The 20,024-nt window shown below is 40.2% G+C and overlaps 2 protein-coding genes across 2 annotated transcripts in view; one reads left to right on the plus strand and one right to left on the minus strand.

Annotated features, from left to right (window-relative positions):
- Positions 1–518: 518 nt before the first annotated feature.
- LOC149034187 (uncharacterized) lies at positions 519–12,988 on the minus strand. Its single transcript, XM_089193096.1, has 6 exons — positions 12,804–12,988; positions 11,151–11,235; positions 9,608–10,031; positions 6,554–9,499; positions 5,093–5,593; positions 519–2,521 (listed from the first exon to the last, which is right to left on the minus strand). Exons 3-6 carry the CDS (start codon positions 10,025–10,027, stop codon positions 956–958), a joined length of 5,433 nt encoding a protein of 1,810 aa, XP_089049222.1. The 5' UTR covers positions 10,028–10,031; positions 11,151–11,235; positions 12,804–12,988; the 3' UTR covers positions 519–955.
- A 4,892-nt stretch (positions 12,989–17,880) lies between these two features.
- The window catches only part of LOC113665525 (uncharacterized), a 16,765-nt gene continuing 14,621 nt past the window's right edge, over positions 17,881–20,024 (plus strand). Inside the window, exons 1-2 of the mRNA XM_089193207.1 lie at positions 17,881–18,022; positions 19,504–19,642. Coding sequence (XP_089049333.1) covers positions 19,599–19,642 — 44 coding nt within the window. The 5' untranslated portion in view covers positions 17,881–18,022; positions 19,504–19,598. The remainder of the gene's footprint in view (positions 18,023–19,503; positions 19,643–20,024) is intronic.

Here is a 20,024-nt window from a genome sequence, read left to right on the forward strand (position 1 = left end):
GGATATGTGGCACAAAAGTAGCAGACGAAAAATATGTTGAGTGTTTTTGGTCAACAAAATGCAATCCACTGCATAAATTTTCCTTTGATATTAATGTAACCTTTTCCAGCTGTTCAGTTGATAAAACCGAACGAAACAGTAGCGGCAGAGCGAAAGGGAAGGATAATGAGTATACAAAAGTATGTGTGAGCATACGAGAGTCTGTGTTAGGATACAACGGCACCTACGCAAAGGGTATCGATTAATCCTTTACACCCTATGGTCAGTATGCATATTCTCCATACTGTTTCCTATCCATTTCCCCAGGTGCTGACAAGGAGATTTTGCAGAACAATCAAGAGCTCCTGTACTTGTTGATCATTTCCGTTATTCTCGTGACCTTAATGTTTGATTCAGGAGTGATATTGTGAGGAGAAATTAGATGCTAGTCACTCTTTGGGGTTACAGGGTTAAATTGATAAAATTACTGGGTTATCTATGAAAATACAATGGTTTGCATTACTATACTAAAATATCTCTTTTTCTTTTCTTTAAATGTGTTTAATTAGGGATGTTAAACCACAATATTTCTTGACAAAAGCCTTGGAAGAAATTTCCAAAAATTTAAGCTTAGGAAAACTTCTTTTCCAAGTCACACATTAGTTTTAAAGTCTCTTGAGTTGGCTGACTAATAACCTTTGAAAAGGATTAAGAATTTCCTTGAAGAACTAATCGCGTTCGAAACCTTGGCTTGTTCACTTTAATAATGACTTCGGAACTCTTCTAAAGAGATAATACTATACGCTGTCTTGTTTCAGATTATTAAACTTAGATGTCTGATGAGAATTTTACAGAAATGTCTTCCTCTGTGTATCGATTCGAGTTGTCCTTCTTTTACAGGCTAGTAATTAAATAGTTCCGAGCTTTATTGAGTCTAGTTCATTCTCCTACAGAGGATTTATCCAAGTCATGGCTTTTAAGGTACGCTAGGCACCGGCCAATTTCCAAAATCAAATTTCACGTTGTCGCCCATGATCATAAATGGCGCCCATTGAGAAACTTTGTCAAAACCGTTGTTTCTCATCCACTTCCTGGCCTTGTGGAGAGATTCACTGACGCTTTCACCGCGGAACAAATGTCTGTAGAAACAAGTCATGAACTGCTCTGTGACTGTGTCATCCAGGGCCCATCGTGCCGCTAACACTGAGCGAGCTCCGGCTCCTAAGAACGCTCGGGCAATTCCAATAACTCCCTCGGTTCTAATGTGTCCACGAGCACTGTGACAACAACTAAGAACCACTAGTTTAGCTCGCAACCTAGTTTTTGAAATATCCGCCATCGTCAAAAGATAATCTCCTTCTCGAGGTAAAGGTGGGAGTGGGGAAGGGTGCTTAGGAGAAAGAACAATCTCCCCTCTTTCGGCATCACCATGGGCAGCAATGTGTATCAGGCTCACTGAATTTATCGTTTGAAGTACAGAATGCTTTGTCGCGGAATATCCTATAAAAGGCGTTACACCAAGAAGTCTTCCAATCATCTCTGCTTCCTTTCTTGCACACGGCAACGGTTCCATTTTTATGCGCCTTTCCTTGTAAATCACCTCTCCAACCACAGGGTCACCCACTATCAGTGCCCCGGTCTGACTGTGATAGTCTGGAGGACTGTCTTGAACAAGCTTGAGAGTGGTCAGAGAGGGAACAATCCGAATCCTGCATGTCTCTGATAAATACTTGCCTCCTTCGTCAGCCAAGGCTGTAAATGGCACTTGGTACAGACAGGAATCAGGGACAATTACGATCTCGGGCTGCTTCAGTAAACTGGCTACAGGAGCGATGATTATCTTGTAACACAAGTCAAGACTTGTTTTGAAATCTTTGGCATCATAGTCACGCAGCACTGAGCGCTTGTCGTAGGGAAGTGACGTCAGTTCGGTGTCATCTAAAGATCGATCTTCGCAATTCTGTTCGGGTAAAATGGCTTGGCTGCGGAAGGCTTCTTTAAAAAACTCATCTAACTCAGGGACTATTCCGGTCACCTTGTTTTGGTCCAGCTTCACTTTCTTTTCTAAAAACTGAATGGCTCCCGTTGCGTTAATTATCCAAAACCGTACATCATTTTGACCAACCGAAATGTACAGGCATGCACATTCTGCTTCTTTTGTGATGATCCCTTGAATGCCATACCAAGATTGTGGATCGCTTGAGATCTGCTCTTGAACAGAGTACCGAGCTGCCATCAAGTCAGCCAGGCCTCTTGCCCTTGTCAGCTCTTCGACGTAAAGGGCATCTTGCGACTTTCCAGTGGAAGAAAGCAACCTACTGAAGCACTTGTAGGGAAAGGCGCCGTACTCTTCTAAAAAAGATATTTGAAACTGATCGTTTTCTTTAAGAAAACCTCTCAAAGTGTCGAACTTTTGGATGGCTCGAAAAAGATGCAAAGAAGCCTCTTCAAGATTACATTGTGACGCCTTTAACTCCGATAGATGACAAAGACACTGAAACTCCTCCAAGTTGAGTCCAATATCCCAACTTAATTGGAGAGCCTGCTTAAGGTATTCTTCAGCCATGTCATATTTACCTAACGATTGGAAACACAATCCTAAATCGCTGTAATTGACTAGTAGTCCTTCTCTCTCGCCAATTTTCATGTGAACTGTAAAGGCTTTCTCGAAATATTCTTGAGCCTTGGCATATTCACCACGCTTACAAGAAATTAACCCGAGGTGTCTGTAATCTGCTGCTTCTCCGCTTCTATCACCGATACCTTCTCTAACTGCCATTGCCCTATTTAGATATTCATCAGCCTTTGCATACATGCCGAGCGAGAGAAACAAACCTGTGAGGTTTGTATAACTACTTGCCTCTCCTCTTTTTTCACCAATTTTCTTTTTGATACGAAGTGCTTTCTCCATACACTCTTTAGCTTGGCTATGTTGACCAAGGCATGCGAAAAAAGTTCCTAGGTTTCCATAGATTGTTGCTTCTCCATTCTTGTCGCCAATTTCTATTTTGATAGCGAGTGCTTTCTCCTGATATTCTCGGGCCTTGTCATAATGACCAAGTGATTGGAACAAAGTTCCTAGGTTTCCGTAGCTTGTTGCTTCTCCATCTCTGTCGCCAATTTCTATTCTGAGAGCGAGTGCTTTCTCCTGATATTCTCGGGCCTTGTCATAATGAGCAAGTGATTGGAACAAAGTTCCTAGGTTTCCGTAGCTTGTTGCTTCTCCATCCCTGTCGACAATTTCTATTGCGATAGCGAGTGCTTTTTCCTGATATTGTCGGGCCTTGTCATAATGAGCAAGTAATTGGAACAAAGTTCCTAGGTTTCCGTAGCTTGTTGCTTCTCCATCCCTGTCGCCAATTTCTATTCTGATAGCGAGTGCTTTTTCCTGATATTCTCGGGCCTTGTCATAATGAGCAAGTGATTGGAACAAAGTTCCTAGGTTTCCGTAGCTTCTTGCTTCTCCATCTCTGTCGCCAATTTCTATTCTGATAGCGAGTGCTTTCTCCTGATATTGTCGGGCCTTGTCATAATGAGCAAGTGATTGGAACAAAGTTCCTAGGTTTCCGTAGCTTGTTGCTTCTCCATCCCTGTCGCCAATTTCTCTTTTGATAGCGAGTGCTTTCTCCTGATATTCTCGGGCCTTGTCATAATGACCAAGTGATTGGAATAAAGTTCCTAGGTTTCCGTAGCTTGTTGCTTCTCCATCCCTGTCGCCAATTACTGTTTTCATAGCGAGTGCTTTCTCCTGATATTCTCGGGCCTTGTCATAACGACCAAGTGATTGGAACAAAGTTCCTAGTGTGACAGAGTCACTTAGGCTTATTTCCTACTTAAAACATGTTTGTTCTGTTTATTCTATTTTATGGAATTTTAGCGATTTGTTAGGAATGTTAGCGATTTGTTAGGAATGTGTTAATTTTGTTATTCCTTTAATTGCCGATTTCCCCTATGTAATTCCTGTTTAATTAATCGCTCCTAGCCCAAATTTGGTTTTAAGTTATTTTTACCTTTTCCTGTATTTGACTATAAGTTACAACTGTTTGCTCGGTGAGTTCAGTTGATTTGTTGCCTTCCTGAGAGTGTCTTTAAAGCGGATTTTAAGCTATACTAGCTTTTGCTATGTTTCAGTATTTTATGTTTGTTTATGGTTGTTTGAGCCCTAAGCTTAGCATATAGTTGTTTCCATTTGTATTTTTGTAGTGATTTTCGGGTTAGAATCTGCTTAGTTTAGCCACGTACTCTTTCTATCTTATACTGTATCTTATTTGTTTACGCTGACCTTTGTCGCACAGCATGTAAGTTCTCTGCTATATGAACTACAATTCTTTTCGTTTTAGCAGCTGTAATATTTTGCTTACCTGCTTCCAATTCATTGTTGCTATGATTCCTGTGTTTTCATTACACTAGTAATTTCATTTTCTCCTTTCACTGTTTATTACTGTATTAGCTCAAGTTGTGATATTTAGCCTAGCTTGTAGTCTCTGTTGAATTCATGTCTGGTTTAGCAATCACTATTTTCGGTAGTTTCTGTCACACAATTTCCTGTTTACAAGTACTTTGTTTGTTTCCTTTCTTTACTGAATTATTTCTGTCTGTAGGATATCTTTTATTGTTAAGTACTTTTTCCTAAGTCATTTTAATCCTGCTACATCATTTGGCTCATTAGAACTTTGTTTTCTTATTTATTGTTTAGTGTCACTCGTTCCCGTTTTTTATTGTACCGTTGCATTCATTTGCTGTGTAATAAACTTGTAAATCTTCCCTCGGATCTTTTGTTCTTACGTCGACCGTTTTGGCTGTCTTACACTAGGTTTCCGTAGCTTGTTGCTTCTCCATCCCTATCGCCAATTTCTACTTTGATAGCGAGTGCTTTCTCCTGATATTGTCGGGCCTTGTCATAATGACCAAGTGATTGGAACAAAGTCCCTAGGTTTCCGTAGCTTGTTGCTTCTCCATGCCTGTCGCCAATTTCTCTTTTGATAGCAAGTGCTTTCTCCTGATATTCTCGGGCCTTGTCATAACGAGCAAGTGATTGGAACAAAGTTCCTAGGTTTCCGTAGCTTCTTGCTTCTCCATACTTGTCGCCAATATCTATTCTGATAGCGAGTACTTTCTCCTGATATTCTCGGGCCTTGTCATAATGAGCAAGTGATTGGAACAAAGTTCCTAGGTTTCCGTAGCTTGTTGCTTCTCCATCCCTGTCGCCAATTTCTATTTTGATAGCGAGTGCTTTCTCCTGATATTCTCTTGCCTTGTCATAATGACAAAGTGATTGGAACAAAGTCCCTAGGTTTCCATAGCTTTTTGCTTCTCCATCTCTGTCGCCAATTTCTATTCTGATAGCGAGTGCTTTCTCCTGATATTCTCGGGCCTTGTCATAATGAGCAAGTGATTGGAACAAAGTTCCTAGGTTTCCGTAGCTTGTTGCTTCTCCATCCCTGTCGCCAATTTCTATTCTGATAGCGAGTGCTTTCTCCTGATATTCTCGGGTCTTGTCATAATGACCAAGTGATTGGAACAAAGTTCCTAGGTTTCCGTAGCTTTTTGCTTCTCCATGCCTGTCCCCAATTTCTATTCTGATAGCGAGTGCTTTCTCCTGATATTCTCGGGCCTTGTCATAATGACCAAGTGATTGGAACAAAGTTCCTAGGTTTCTGTAGCTTGTTGCTTCTCCATCTCTGTCGCCAATTTCTATTCTGATAGCAAGTGCTTTCTCCTGATATTCTCGGGCCTTGTCAGAATGAGCAAGTGATTGGAACAAAGTTCCTAGGTTTCCGTAGCTTGTTGCTTCTCCATCCCTGTCGCCAATTTCTATTTTGATAGCGAGTGCTTTCTCCTGATATTGTCGGGCCTTGTCATAATGAGCAAGTGATTGGAACAAAGTTCCTAGGTTTCCGTAGCTCCTTGCTTCTCCATGCCTGTCACCAATTTCTATTTTGATAGCGAGTGCTTTCTCCTGATATTCTCGGGCCTTGTTATAATGAGCAAGAGATTGGAACAAAGTTCCTAGGTTTCCGTAGCTTGTTGCTTCTCCATCCCTGTCGCCAATTTCTATTCTGATAGCAAGTGATTTCTCCTCATATTCTCGGGCCTTGTCATAATGACCAAGTAATTGGAACAAAGTTCCTAGGTTTCCGTAGCTTGTTGCTTCTCCATCTCTGTCGCCAATTTCTATTTTGATAGCGAGTGCTTTTTCCTGATATTGTCGGGCCTTGTCATAATGAGCAAGTGATTGGAACAAAGTTCCTAGGTTTCCGTAGCTTGTTGCTTCTCCATCCCTGTCGCCAATTGCTATTCTGATAGCGAGTGCTTTCTCCTGATATTCTCGGGCCTTGTCATAATGACCAAGTGATTGGAATAAAGTTCCAAGGTTTCCGTAGCTTCTTGCTTCTGCATCCCTGTCGCCAATTTCTATTCTGATAGCGAGTGCTTTCTCCTGATATTGTCGGGCCTTGTCATAATGACCAAGTGATTGGAACAAAGTTCCTAGGTTTCTATAGCTTCTTGCTTCTCCATATCTGTCGCCAATTTCTATTTTCATAGCGAGTGCTTTCTCCTGATATTCTCAGGCCTTATCATAATGACCAAGTGATTGAAACAAAGTTCCTAGGTTTCCGTAGCTTCTTGCTTCTCCATCCCTGTCGCCAATTTCTATTTTCATAGCGAGTGCTTTCTCCTGATATTCTCGGGCCTTGTCATAATGACCAAGTGATTGGAACAAAGTTCCTAGGTTTCTGTAGCTTCTTGCTTCTCCATCCCTATCGCCAATTTCTATTTTGATAGCGAGTGCTTTCTCCTGATATTCTCTTGCCTTGTCATAATGAGCAAGTGATTGGAACAAAGTTCCTAGGTTTCCGTAGCTTGTTGCTTCTCCATGCCTGTCGCTAATTTCTATTCTGATAGCGAGTGCTTTCTCCTGATATTCTCGGGCCTTGTCATAATGACCAAGTGATTGGAACAAAGTTCCTAGGTTTCCGTAGGTTGTTGCTTCTCCATCCCTGTCGCCAATTTCTATTCTGATAGCGAGTGCTTTTTCCTGATATTCTTGGGCCTTGTCATAATGAGCAAGTGATTGGAACAAAGTTCCTAGGTTTCCGTAGCTTGTTGCTTCTCCATCCCTGTCGCCAATTTCTATTGCGATAGAGAGTGCTTTCTCCTCATATTCTCGGGCCTTGTCATATTGAGCAAGTGATTGGAACAAAGTTCCTAGGTTTCCGTAGCTTGTTGCTTCTCCATCCCTGTCGCCAATTTCTATTCTGATAGCGAGTGCTTTTTCCTGATATTCTCGGGCCTTGTCATAATGAGCAAGTGATTGGAACAAAGTTCCTAGGTTTCCGTAGCTTGTTGCTTCTCCATCCCTGTCGCCAATTTCTATTCTGATAGCGAGTGCTTTCTCCTGATATTCTCGGGCCTTGTCATAATGAGTAAGTGATTGGAACAAAGTTCCTAGGTTTCCGTAGCTTGTTGCTTCTCCATACCTGTCGCCAATTTCTATTTTGATAGTGAGTGCTTTCTCCTGATATTGTCGGGCCTTGTCATAATGACCAAGTGATTGGAACAAGGTCCCTAGGTTTCCGTAGCTTGTTGCTTCTCCAGCCCTGTCGCCAATTTCTATTTTTATAGCGAGTGCTTTCTCCTCGTATTCTCGGGCCTTGTCATAATGAGCAAGTGATTGGAACAAAGTTCCTAGGTTTCCGTAGCTTTTTGCTTCTCCATGCCTGTCACCAATTGCTATTTTGATAGCGAGTGCTTTCTCCTGATATTCTCGGGCCTTGTCATAATGAGCAAGTGATTGGAACAAAGTCCCTAGGTTTCCGTAGCTTGTTGCTTCTCCATGCCTGTCGCCAATTTCTACTTTGATAGCGAGTGCTTTCTCCTGATATTCTCGGGCCTTGTCATAATGACCAAGTGATTGGAACAAAGTTCCTAGGTTTCCGTAAGTTGTTGCTTCTCCATGCCTGTCGCCAATTTCTATTTTGATAGCGAGTGCTTTCTCCTGATATTCTCGGGCCTTGTCATAATGAGCAAGTGATTGGAACAAAGTTCCTAGGTTTCTGTAGCTTCTTGCTTCTCCATCTCTGTCGCCAATTGCTATTCTGATAGCGAGTGCTTTCTCCTGATATTCTCGGGCCTTGTCATAATGACCAAGTGATTGGAACAAAGTTCCTAGGTTTTTGTAGCTTGTTGCTTCTCCATTCCTGTCGCCAATTTCTATTTTGATAGCGAGTGCTTTCTCCTGATATTCTTGGGCCTTGTCATAATGACCAAGTGATTGGAACAAAGTCCCTAGGTTTCCATAGCTTTTTGCTCCTCCATGCCTGTCGCCAATTTCTATTCTGATAGCGAGTGCTTTCTCCTGATATTTTCGGGCCTTGTCATAATGACAAAGTGATTGGAACAAAGTTCCAAGGTTTCCGTAGCTTCTTGCTTCTCCATCTCTGTCGCAAATTTCTATTCTGATAGCGAGTGCTTTCTCCTGATAATCTCGGGCCTTGTCATAATGAGCAAGTGAGTGGAACAAAATTCCTAGGTTTCCGTAGCTTGTTGCTTCTCCATCCCTGTCGCCAATTTCTATTCTGATAGCGAGTGCTTTCTCCTGATATTCTCTTGCCTTGTCATAATGACCAAGTGATTGGAACAAAGTTCCTAGGTTTCCGTAGCTTCTTGCTTCTCCATGCCTGTCGCCAATTTTTATTTCGATAGCGAGTGCTTTCTCCTGATATTCTCGGGCCTTGTCATAATGACCAAGTGATCGGAACAAAGTTCCTAGGTTTCTGTAGCTTATTGCTTCTCCATGCCTGTCGCCAATTTCTATTCTGATAGCGAGTGCTTTTTCCTGATATTCTCGGGCCTTGTGATAATGACAAAGTGATTGGAACAAAGTTACTAGGTCTCCGTAGCTTGTTGCTTCTCCATCCCTGTCGCCAATTTCTATTTTGATAGCGAGTGCTTTCTCCTGATATTCTCGGGCCTTGTCATAATGACCAAGTGATTGGAACAAAGTCCCTAGATTTCCGTAGCTTGTTGCTTCTCCATCCCTGTCGCCAATTTCTATTTTCATAGCGAGTGCTTTTTCCTGATATTCTCGGGCCTTGTCATAATGACCAAGTGATTGGAACAAAGTTCCTAGGTTTCCGTAGCTTGTTGCTTCTCCATCCCTGTCGCCAATTTCTATTCTGATAGCGAGTGCTTTCTCCTGATATTCTCGGGCCTTGTCATAATGACCAAGTGATTGGAACAAAGTCCCTAGGTTTCCGTAGATTGTTGCTTCTCCATCTCTGTCGCCAATTTCTATTTTGATAGCGAGTGCTTTCTCGTTATATTCTCGGGCCTTGTCATAATGAGCAAGTGATTGGAACAAAGTCCCTAGGTTTCCGTAGGTTGTTGCTTCTCCATCCCTGTCGCCAATTTCTATTCTGATAGCGAGTGCTTTCTCCTGATATTGTCGGGCCTTGTCATAATGAGCAAGTGATTGGAACAAAGTTCCTAGGTTTCCGCAGCTTGTTGCTTCTCCATACTTGTCGCCAATTTCTATTTTGATAGCGAGTGCTCTCTCCTGATATGCTCGGGCCTTGTCATATTGATTAAGCGATTCAAACATTTTCCCGAGCCTTATGTAACATACTCCCTGGCCATGTGTGTCTCCAATCGTTTTCATGATGTTGATTGCTGAGTCGTAAAAGTTCCAGGCCTCCATGAACTTACTTTGTACCCGAAGTATTTCTGCCAGTTTTAAATGTAGCCATCCTTTTTCAGCGGAGTCATGAGAGTCTAGGTAGAGGAGGAGTTCTTTAAGGTAGTTTTCTGTATTTGTGTAATCCTTTATATAATCGTAAGCACAGATTATTGCCAAGTAGATGACACAGAACATAGTGTTTGCCAATGAAATATCGATTACCAGCACCTGACTATGTATTATAATCAAACATTCCTTGTATACTTCGATGGCTTGCAACACACGACCAGTTTTTCGAAGGAAGTCGGCGACCACCATACCTATGGAGATAGCTGATATGGCTTCTTTCATGCTATCCATCTTGACCATGTTTCTTGTCAGTTTGAAAAAAAAGGAGAAATTAGTGAAAACTTAAACACTGACTGTTTGTAAAAAATCTTTTAAGTTTTAAATTTCAAATTGCAATTTTTATATTCCTCTCCCCGCCTTGTATTTTTTTTTTCGTATTCACAGGCGGCGCACGTGATTTCACAATTAGCAAATCACGTCGAAGAACTCTAACCTTGACATTGGAAAACTGACGTGGACATTTTTGGCGTAGTTTTGTTGCTTGTTTTAACGGACTTTAGATAATTGTTTTTGAGGTTTTGTTCGCGCTAGTTTTTGAACCCTTAGTTTTGAATTTTGAGACATTTTAATTTAAGCAAAATGTTGTGGTTCATTTAACAAGTTTAAAACATATTTTCTGCGGAGTTTGGACTCTAGCGTCTTTTTTTTGTAAATGGATTTTTTACATTGTCCGTCAAAGAGGAACACACCTTTGCCCTCTGTTCTATTGGAGTGTTCGTTACACTGTCACGCCAGTCACGCAAATCAGAGACCAACTGGAAAATTTAACGGCTAAGAGAACGCAACAAGTTTCATTTGACCTGCTGATTCCTACTTAGGTTACAGTAACTCAATTCAATTGTGTGAGAGGATGCTCTTAACCAAACCGATTTACTGGGCTCTCAAGGGAGCTATTGTTACAGAAATCAAATAAGAAAGCAGGTTTCCCTTGAGCTGCTTCCTAAATTAAAAATATATTATGACTCATAGATTTTGCATGTGTTCGGAGAATGTTCCATATTAGCTACCTCTGTGTGAAGGTCCTGTATTTTACGGAGTGTTTGTAAAAATTTTCCGTGCATAATCAATACGAACTTAATTTGATGATCTTGCATTTTGATTGTGTATATCCTTGAAACAGATGCATTATTTGTCGATGTTTTTGGAAAAAATATCATAAGGTATAGATACATAAACAATGATTTTTTTCCCCAATATATCTCATTCAAAAAAAGAAGTCGTAGTTTCTTTTTAAACAGGGGATGGAACAGTAAGATTTCTATATGCTGTTAATGTTGTTATTCTTATAATTTTCTTTTGTAGCTTTCATAACGATACTAGTGTTGTTTGGATTTCTAAAACAGTCAGCATCGATGCAAATTACCTTTTAAAGTTAGAAACGTTCCTTATTCATTTTGATGAAGGCTAAGGGACTTGTATAAGATCTTCCGAAGGAGATCAACGTTTTCCTGGAAAAAAAAGAAGAAAAAAAATCCTTGTTAAAAAGTCGGGAATTTATCAAAATTGTTTTTTTGTCCCTTGTCACGCCATCAAACTGAAAATAACCGAAATGAATGGCTTAAAGCCAAGAAGCATCGAGAAGATTTATACCAATCTGGCAGTCTTTCTTTCGGAGTCAATTATTTGCACTTAATAGGAGATCGCCCAAATTTCGGACAAAAATCGATGGGGTGCAGTTTGAGGAGACCAATTTTGTTCCCTTTCATAGTCTGCAAATGTAATGAGCGTAAAGGAAATCAATGTTGTTTCTTTTTGTCATAAAAATAATAAGTTGCCCGTTACGTTCTAGCAACGGATAACCTATACCCCCCCACGGGTCCTACTATGTAAACACCCGCGAAAAACCCCGTGGGAGGTGCTCCTAAAAATTAAAGATACGGGACAGGGTTGACTCAGAGGGTAAGTATGGGAGTTGAAAGCTCCGGGTAATGGACTCCTAGAACAGCTCATAAAGAAATAGTCATCGAGGACAAATAGCTTATCGTTTCAAGACAGAAGCACCAATTCAGTATTGTAACAACTCTTGATTGTAATTTGTTGTTAAAAATCCAACGGTTCTTTTAAAACAATGTAAAAAGTTAGACGTACAAAACCGAAACACATTTACGTAGATTAGATGGCGCCGCTTTAAAAGTAGGATAACAAATATCCGTCTCTCCTTATCTTTCCTTTATTGGAAGGAACATAATTAAGTTTATTTAAGCTTTTGTGATGGACACTGGGAATTAATTTTTTTCACATAACGGTTGGAATTCTGCGCGAGGTTGGTGCGTTAGTAGAAAAAAATCCATAGTGAAAAGTCGAGAATTTATCAACATTATTTTTTTGTCCCTTGTCACGCCATCAAACTGAAAATAAACGGACTGAATCGGCTTTAAGCCAAGAAGCATGGAGAAGATTTATACCAATCTGGCAAAGTCTTTCTTTCGGCCTCGATTATTTTGCACTGAATAGGCGATCGCCCAAATTTCGGACAAAATTTGATGGGGTGCACTTTGAGGGGGCCAATTTTGTTCCCTTCATAAACTGCAAATGTAATAAGCGTAAAGGAAATAAATATTGTTTCTTTTTGTCATAAAAATAATAAGTTGCCCGTTACGTTCTAGCAACGGGTAACCTATACCCATCCCACGGGTCCTATACCCACCTAGGAGCCCATTATACCAAGTAACGGGCTCCTGACCCACCCCAACTATCCATTACTATTGGAAAGGGAAACTTCCGGTAAATTCCGAGTAATCAGGAGTACCTTTGAAGGATCTTTGAAGGAAGTTTCGATAAGATTTAGGGAAAGAGTCTGTGGAAAAAACTTGACCTATTCAGAGAAAGGCTTTTCAAGAATTTGAAAATAATTTTTAAATTCTTGAAAAATATCAATGTGTTATCTTTTAAGGGTACAACAATTATCAACCCGGCCGTTCCTGTTATTTACAACTTTGTCTTCGATGACGCAAATCACACTTACTGGAAAATGAACAGCTTATGAAGAGATAGTCATCGAGCACAAATAGCTTACCGTTTCAAGACAGAAGCTCCAATTCAGTACTGTAACAAGTCTTGACTGTAATTTTGTGTTAAAAATCCAACGGTTCTTTCAAAACAATGAATACTGAGACCGGATGTTACCTGCAACCAAAGTGAATTGTTTCATTTTTGCATGCTCACATACATCATCGGTAAAAAAGTTGGACGTACAAAACCGAAATACATTTACGTAGATTAGATGGCACCGCTTTAAAAGTAAGATACAAAATATCTGTTTGTCTTTATCTTTCCTTCAGTGGGAGGAACGTGATTAATTTTATTGAAGCTTTTGTAGTGGACATTCTAAATTCATATTTTATTTTTCACATAACGGTTGGAATTCTGCGCAATGTTGGTGCATTAGTAGAAAAAACTCCATGGTGTAAAGTCGGGAATTTACCAAAGTCATGATTTTCTGTCTCTTGTCACGCCATCAAACTGAAAATAAACGGACTGAATCGGCTTAAAGCCAACAATCATCGATAAAATTTATACCAATCTGGCAAAGTCTTTATTTAGGAGTCAATAATTTTGCACTGAATATGCGATCGCTCAAATTTCGGGCGAAAATTTTGTTCCCTTTCATAGACTACAAATGTAATGAGCGTAAAGTTAATTAATTTTGTTCCTTTTTGCCATAAAAATGATAAGTTACCGTTTGCGTTCTGGCAACGGGTAACCTATACCCACCCCACGGGTTTTATACCCACCCCAATGTCTGTCCTTATCTTTCCTTCATTGGAAGGAACATAATGAATTTCATTGAACCTTTTATAATGGACATTGGGAAATCATATTTTTCACATAACGGTTGGAATTCTGCACGAGGTTGATGCGTTAGTGGAAAAAACTCCACGGTGCAAAGTCGAATATTTATCAAAATTCCTTTTTTTGTCTCTTGTCACGCCATCAAACTGAAAGTAAACGGACCGAATCGGCTTAAAGCCAAGAATCATCGAAAAAATTTATACCAATCTGGCAAAGTCTTTATTTCGCGGCCGATTATTTTGCACTGAATAGGCGATCGCCCAAATTTCGGACAAAAATTGATGAAGTGTAGTTTGAGGGGGCTAAAGTGGATTGTTTCATTTTTGCCTGCTCACATCCGTCATCGTTAAAAAAGTTTGACGTAAAAACCGAAATATATATTCATCAGATGGCGCCCCTTCAAAAGTAGGATAACAAATATCCGTCTCTCCTTATCTTTCCTTCATTGGAAGGAACATAATGAAGTTCATTTACGTTTTTGTGATAGACATTCGGAATTCGTATTTTTAAAATAACGGTTGGAATTCTACTCGAGGCTGGAACGTTAGTAGATAGCCCTTCGGCTAACTCAGAGGATGTCGGAATTTGATCTTCAGAGAAGGTAGCTTGAAAGAAATCATCTTGTCCAGCGTCGGTTAAAATGTCAGTTAATTCGTCGAATTTAGTCAATATTTGGTAGGTCTAAGTGGGGTTAAAAACGTTAAACCGACTTTGCCGTTTATGAATTTCTTTCAATCTCTATCGCACATATTAGAATTCTCTTCCATCAAGTCATTTTATCACATCATTCATAACTGAACGAGGTTCGAAACAGTTTTAAAACCGATGCTCCAAGCTAAAACAATTTCCTTAGTCTGTCAAGGCAAATTAAGGCAAGTGAATCAGTTATTTTCACAGATAGTACTTACCACAACCTGTAGCCTTCAGTGCCCAGCTAAGGAAATAATTTTAACCATCTCCTTTCAACCTTTGAGTTTTTAGCAACATACGTCATATATCAGTCATATCAGGCAGCCAATAAAATGTGGTTGTCTAGTTCTGTTTGACTGTCGGTTCCGTAGTCATTCTCTTCCCCAGGCACGATGAACGGCCAAACGTAAGCGCCAGTGGAAAAGGTCCTTTAAATATTATCAATTATCTAATAATTTTGTCCGCTTGTCGTTGGCCGATTTACGTAGGACTTCTATTACACCGAGCGCACGACTTTCATTTGTGGAGCGTTATTCTAATGCATGCACTGAGCACCTTTTCACTGACAATTCACTTGGCGTGGAAACTGTGAGAAACTACCCCCCATGAAAATGGAAATATTCTCCACCGTTAAATATGAAATAATGAACAACCGGTAAGCTTATGAGCCAAGTGAGGAAAACGAATGAACTCGCTCCAAGGACAACTGGAGAAGAAACAAGGAAGTAAATGAAGCTATTTGTTTTCATGTTAACTGTTCTGTAGTAATTCGTTAGGGGGAGGAAGCTTTCTCTTCTCTTCTCCTATAGACCGTCTCTCAGCCTCCGGGTCCTTTTCGAGTGAGTGGAGACAAGCCTGGGGCGAGTTAGAGGAAGCATGTGAGGATGCCGAGCCTCAAATCGATGCTTTTGAACGATTCTTTCAGATTTCTGATGGGATTGTTAGGTTTTCATGACAAGGGAATTTATAGGTATTCAGTAGTTTTTTATTTAGATATTTGTGTTTTTAACCCTTTGAACCCTGGGGTGACCAGTATTTAATTTCTCCTCACAAAAATACTGCTGAGTCATTCATTAAGACAATGAGAATAAGGCAAATGATCACCAACTTAAGAACCTTTGATTGTTAAACAAATTCTCCTTGTCAGTACCAGAGGAATTGTACAGAGAAAAGTATGGAGAATATAGATACTGATGTTAGGTTGTAGATAGGTTTAAGTTTCAGATAATGCAAAATGATCAAATTCCTTCTGGTATTAATAACAAATCAGAAAGCACATCTTGCACACCAGTATTTTCAATAAGCGACCCTTTGCTTTGGCAAAAACCAGCTTTTTCTGACTTAATCTGATTTATTGGTTCTAAAAAGAACTGGGGTGGCTCTCAAAAGAACCGTTTGTTTGAAAGCTCGGCTGAGCTCAGCTACTCGTCGTCTTCGGCTTCGCTGTCTGTCTCGAACTCGTTGTCAATCCGTTCTTCTGTGTCTTCTGCTTCTTCTTCCTCGTCATCCCAAACCGCATCATCTTCAGTTCCATCGAGAGTTCTACTGATGCCACAGGATTTTAACGATCTCGTTATCATCTCAACTGGGATCTCTCTCCATGCTCGATCGATTCACCACAACACCATCTCTTTACTGGGCGCTCGCTTCTTTCCGGAAGGCGTGTAGGTAAATGGATTCGTACTACGCACGGACCCTTGCTTTGAATGGCTTACTGATGCACTTATCCAGGGGCTGGAGAACTGGAGTGAGCCCACCGAGAATTACGGCGGTATATTGACCATGACTCTCCTTGTAACACATGAAGGGTTAAAGAAGCCAACCACATTAGATTTAATCCTAATAACATCAATGGAGATAACTGAATTGAAATTCCTCACGTGTGGATGCCTTACTATCAAAAAGCATGATAGCCGATAACAAAGTGAACCTATTAAGGGAACAACTTCCAGCTCTCAGAATAATAATGAGGATCAAAATGCATCAATGACAGTGCACCAAAACACTAACAATAACAAGGTGTTACAAATAGCCACACATCAACTTTCAACTTCCTTACCTGACGAAGCATAGCAGTTGCAGCATCACAATCAATACACAGTTGATTAGCTTGACTCTTACATCTTGGGACAAATGATTAAATTTCAATTCTCAATAAAAACAAAACTTTCTATAACTTTCCATAGCATAGGTAATGATAAAACAGGGAGGATAAAAACGATTTAAGTAGAAAATTGTATTTGGTATTTTAGTCAGTGGGTCAGTGTCTTTAATAGGTGTATTTAGTGGTGCAAGAAAATTGATGGATTTAAATTATACGGATAATAGTGTTGTTGTTTTTTTTATTAACTGTCAAAGGGACACTCTTGTTTGACCTTGATTAGTAAATGATGGGTGGCTATGGTTTGAGCTCTTACCCAGGCTATAGTTATAAGGTAAAATATTTTGATAAATACAATGTATGTGAGAAATATGACCTTTCACAAACCTTTTTAGGAAGGCTTCCTCTTGCACGACTAAATTACAGAGATGCCAACTCAAATCTGGAGATTTTTGTTTCAGACTAGCACCCCTCCCGACCGAATTCGCCAATGCGGCTCCCTCCGGGTAATTTCATTTTTGATTTGGACCCCTACAAGCAATTTTGCGGGGAAAACGTGGATATATCTGTCAGGGTCTTCAATTGGTTGAATACTCATCCAATCAGACTCTCGCTTATATAAAGGAAGGGGACAGGGGAGCGGGAGCCCGGGAGAAGAGGGGACGGAAGAGGGCAGGAAGCGGGAGAACAGGGGGCGGGAAGCGGGATCTATATGAGGGTGGGAAGCGGGAGCAGAAATAAAGAAAGCAATAGTTTGTTCTTTATTACTTGGTATTATTCGGTCAAAAACACTCATCTAGCAAAGTTTTGAAATTTCCATTTAACATCCACCAATGCTTAGAAGAAAATTTTGCAATAGTTATTACATTACATAGTGGACTGAGACTTTCGTCTCTATCACGAGATGTCAGAAGCGATGGTCAAACTGTGATAACCAGGTTAGTGAAACCTAGTTTAATTAAGAAAACTGACCTGTAATAACTTTCATCGGGACCCAATTTACAAAAAAATGAACCAGAAAATGAACAAGAATGTTAAGTTTTGGCACAGTTTGAAAGTTACACCCGGGTGTCTGATCCTCTTGATTAAGCTGAACACTGGAGCGATACTATGAAGGGTGGGAGTCGGGAGGTAAAGGGGCACAAAAGTACGGGAGGCGGGAGAACGTGGTACGGGAAGCGTCTGTCTCCCCCTACCACCCCCCCCCCTCTTTCTAGGAGTAACAAAGAAGAAACTTTCTTCTTTTTATTCGCAACGAATAACGTGCATCGCGCAAGAAAGTGAAGCCAGAAACCGTAATACAAGCATAAGAAGCCAGATGATTTTAGAATTTTGGAACATATGGAGCTTAAATCTTAGTTTTTTGCGGGCAACTGATCCAAACTTCCTTTGATCCGGGAGTTTTGGTCACCCGTAGGGAAAAGCGAGAGATTGACTCTGTATAAGGGAGACACCCCGATAATCCGAGGGAGTTGGCATATATGAAATTAGTGGCATTTGATTTCCACAAAGACTTTCCTTTCAAGCTCCGACGCGACTGCGACAAAACACAATATACCCGTTTAAATTTTAAAATTGAGGTGGTCTGGTAACTACTATCATGGGGAAATGGCGCCTTTGCTAATTTTAGATTGTTTTGAAATTTTGCGCCACAATTTTCTCGGGAGTTACTACATCACGGGCGACGAGCGGGGATAGAAAAAACGACCCAAATATGAGCGGTCAGCGGTGAAACAGCTTTTATACTTCATATAGAGACATATAATTTGTTGTTCCAGAGACAATCGTGTTGTAAAGCCGAAATGTTAACAGTTTACTTCACAGTTTAAGCAATTTTTCAAAAGTGTTGATTGAACTCATATCTTTTACTGCTTTAATAAACAACGGAGGCTTCGGAGAGGGAGTCAGTGGCATTTGGAAAGGCACCAAGAATAATTATATATATGGTTTGTAGCTAGCTGCGTGACGAAAAAAAAGTATCATGATTTCCGGTTGTCAAAAATGTCAATCAAATTTGGCAGGAACTTGGTTTTCGCACTGAAGTTTGCTTTTCCTGGAAGATTTTGCCATGGATGAAGACCAAAAGCCAACAATGTTAAGAGATTTAGAGATCGACTTTTTGAAAGAACATCTCAATGGCTTTTCTGTTGAAGGCAATTATTGTTTTGGATATTTCGAGGGAAAGATAGATTTTCACGAGCGTCAATGGTGCAGAATCGTAACTTGATGGAGCCAACAGTGGACAACATCCCAGAATTCAAACTTTGTGATTTTTTTCTCGGCTTAAACGCTAAGTCAGTTGTTCAATTGAATAGGAAGAAAAACATTTCGAATGGAAAACAGCATTATTTGCGCGTGTGGATCTTTTGAGAAAAGGTCTCCTAAACGAGTGGTCTTGATTGTAAATATTTAAGGAATGGTAAATACATTAGCCTTAACATGGCTGTTTCTCGAAGCTCAGTGTTTTCCTACTTGCCTTTTTTCCACGTGAATTGGGGGCGATTGAATAGATATAATATGCAGTAAAAGAACTTCAGCTGATAGAAATTTTAAATGTCTCATCTTAGGCTGTGGATACAAAATTCAAGTGAAAAGGAAGCCAACTGTGATTAATGCTTTGAACAAGTCAAGATACGTCTTTTTCGTCACACAACAAGTTACATAACGTGAATATCATTCTTCTTGATGCCTTTCCCGGTGTCACCAATGCCTTTCCCGATGCCTCCGTTGGTTAATAAAGCATTTAAAGTATTGTTCCAGTTAAAGCTTGAGGAAAATTGCTTAACTTTTTAAGTAGCGAAGTGTAACTTGGTAACATTTCGGCTTTACAACACGATTGTTTTCTGCAACTACAAAACGTACATTTAATTCTTCTTGGTACCTTTCGGATGCCACCGATGCCTTCATTGTTTATTAAAGCAGTAAAAGATATATGTACAATCAACACTTTTGAATTGCTTAACATTTTATTTAGCGAAGTAAACTGTTTACACTTCGGCTTTACAACACGATTGTTTCCTGATACTACAAATGATCTGTCTATATATGACGTATGAAATTTGTTTCACCGCTGACCACTCGTATTTGGGTCGTTTTTTCTATCCCCGCTCGTCGCCCGTGATGTAGTAACTCCCAATTTTCTCGTCGATCGGGCGATCGGTCAATCAGTTGTACTCTCGTCGACTAAAGAGGACAATTTAATTCTGAGGAGAGTTTTCCGTAGCTGAAATGTCGAGTTTGGAAGGAGCTTTTGCGCCAATTGCCGTCCAAAGGTATGCGACTCCCCCTCGGGGATCGATGTTTGACTTAGTTTGTAAGTTTCTCTGACACTCGGCAATTTGACTTCCACCCCCAATTCCTTTTGGTTAAGAAGTCGAGCTTTTGAACTGTAGAAAGAGAATATGGGAAGATTTCCGCATAGCTTTATACTTGGATAAAGAAAACAATAGCGAAAACAATAGATTGCCTTTAACACCACGGCTTTATCCAAGAATCATGAGTATGGAGTTTTTCGGAAATCTCCGACTTTCTTTCACACCATTCAAAAGGATCCGTGTCTCACAAGAATTAAGGATAACATGACATCGAAAGATTACTGCAGCAGTCATAGAGATGATGAATTCTTCAGTACCACTGTTGTATATCAAGGATGAG

This window comes from Pocillopora damicornis, chromosome 14 (genome assembly GCF_964200805.1).
Source record: "Pocillopora damicornis chromosome 14, jaPocDami1.2, whole genome shotgun sequence".
NCBI classification, from domain to species: Eukaryota; Metazoa; Cnidaria; class Anthozoa; order Scleractinia; family Pocilloporidae; genus Pocillopora; species Pocillopora damicornis.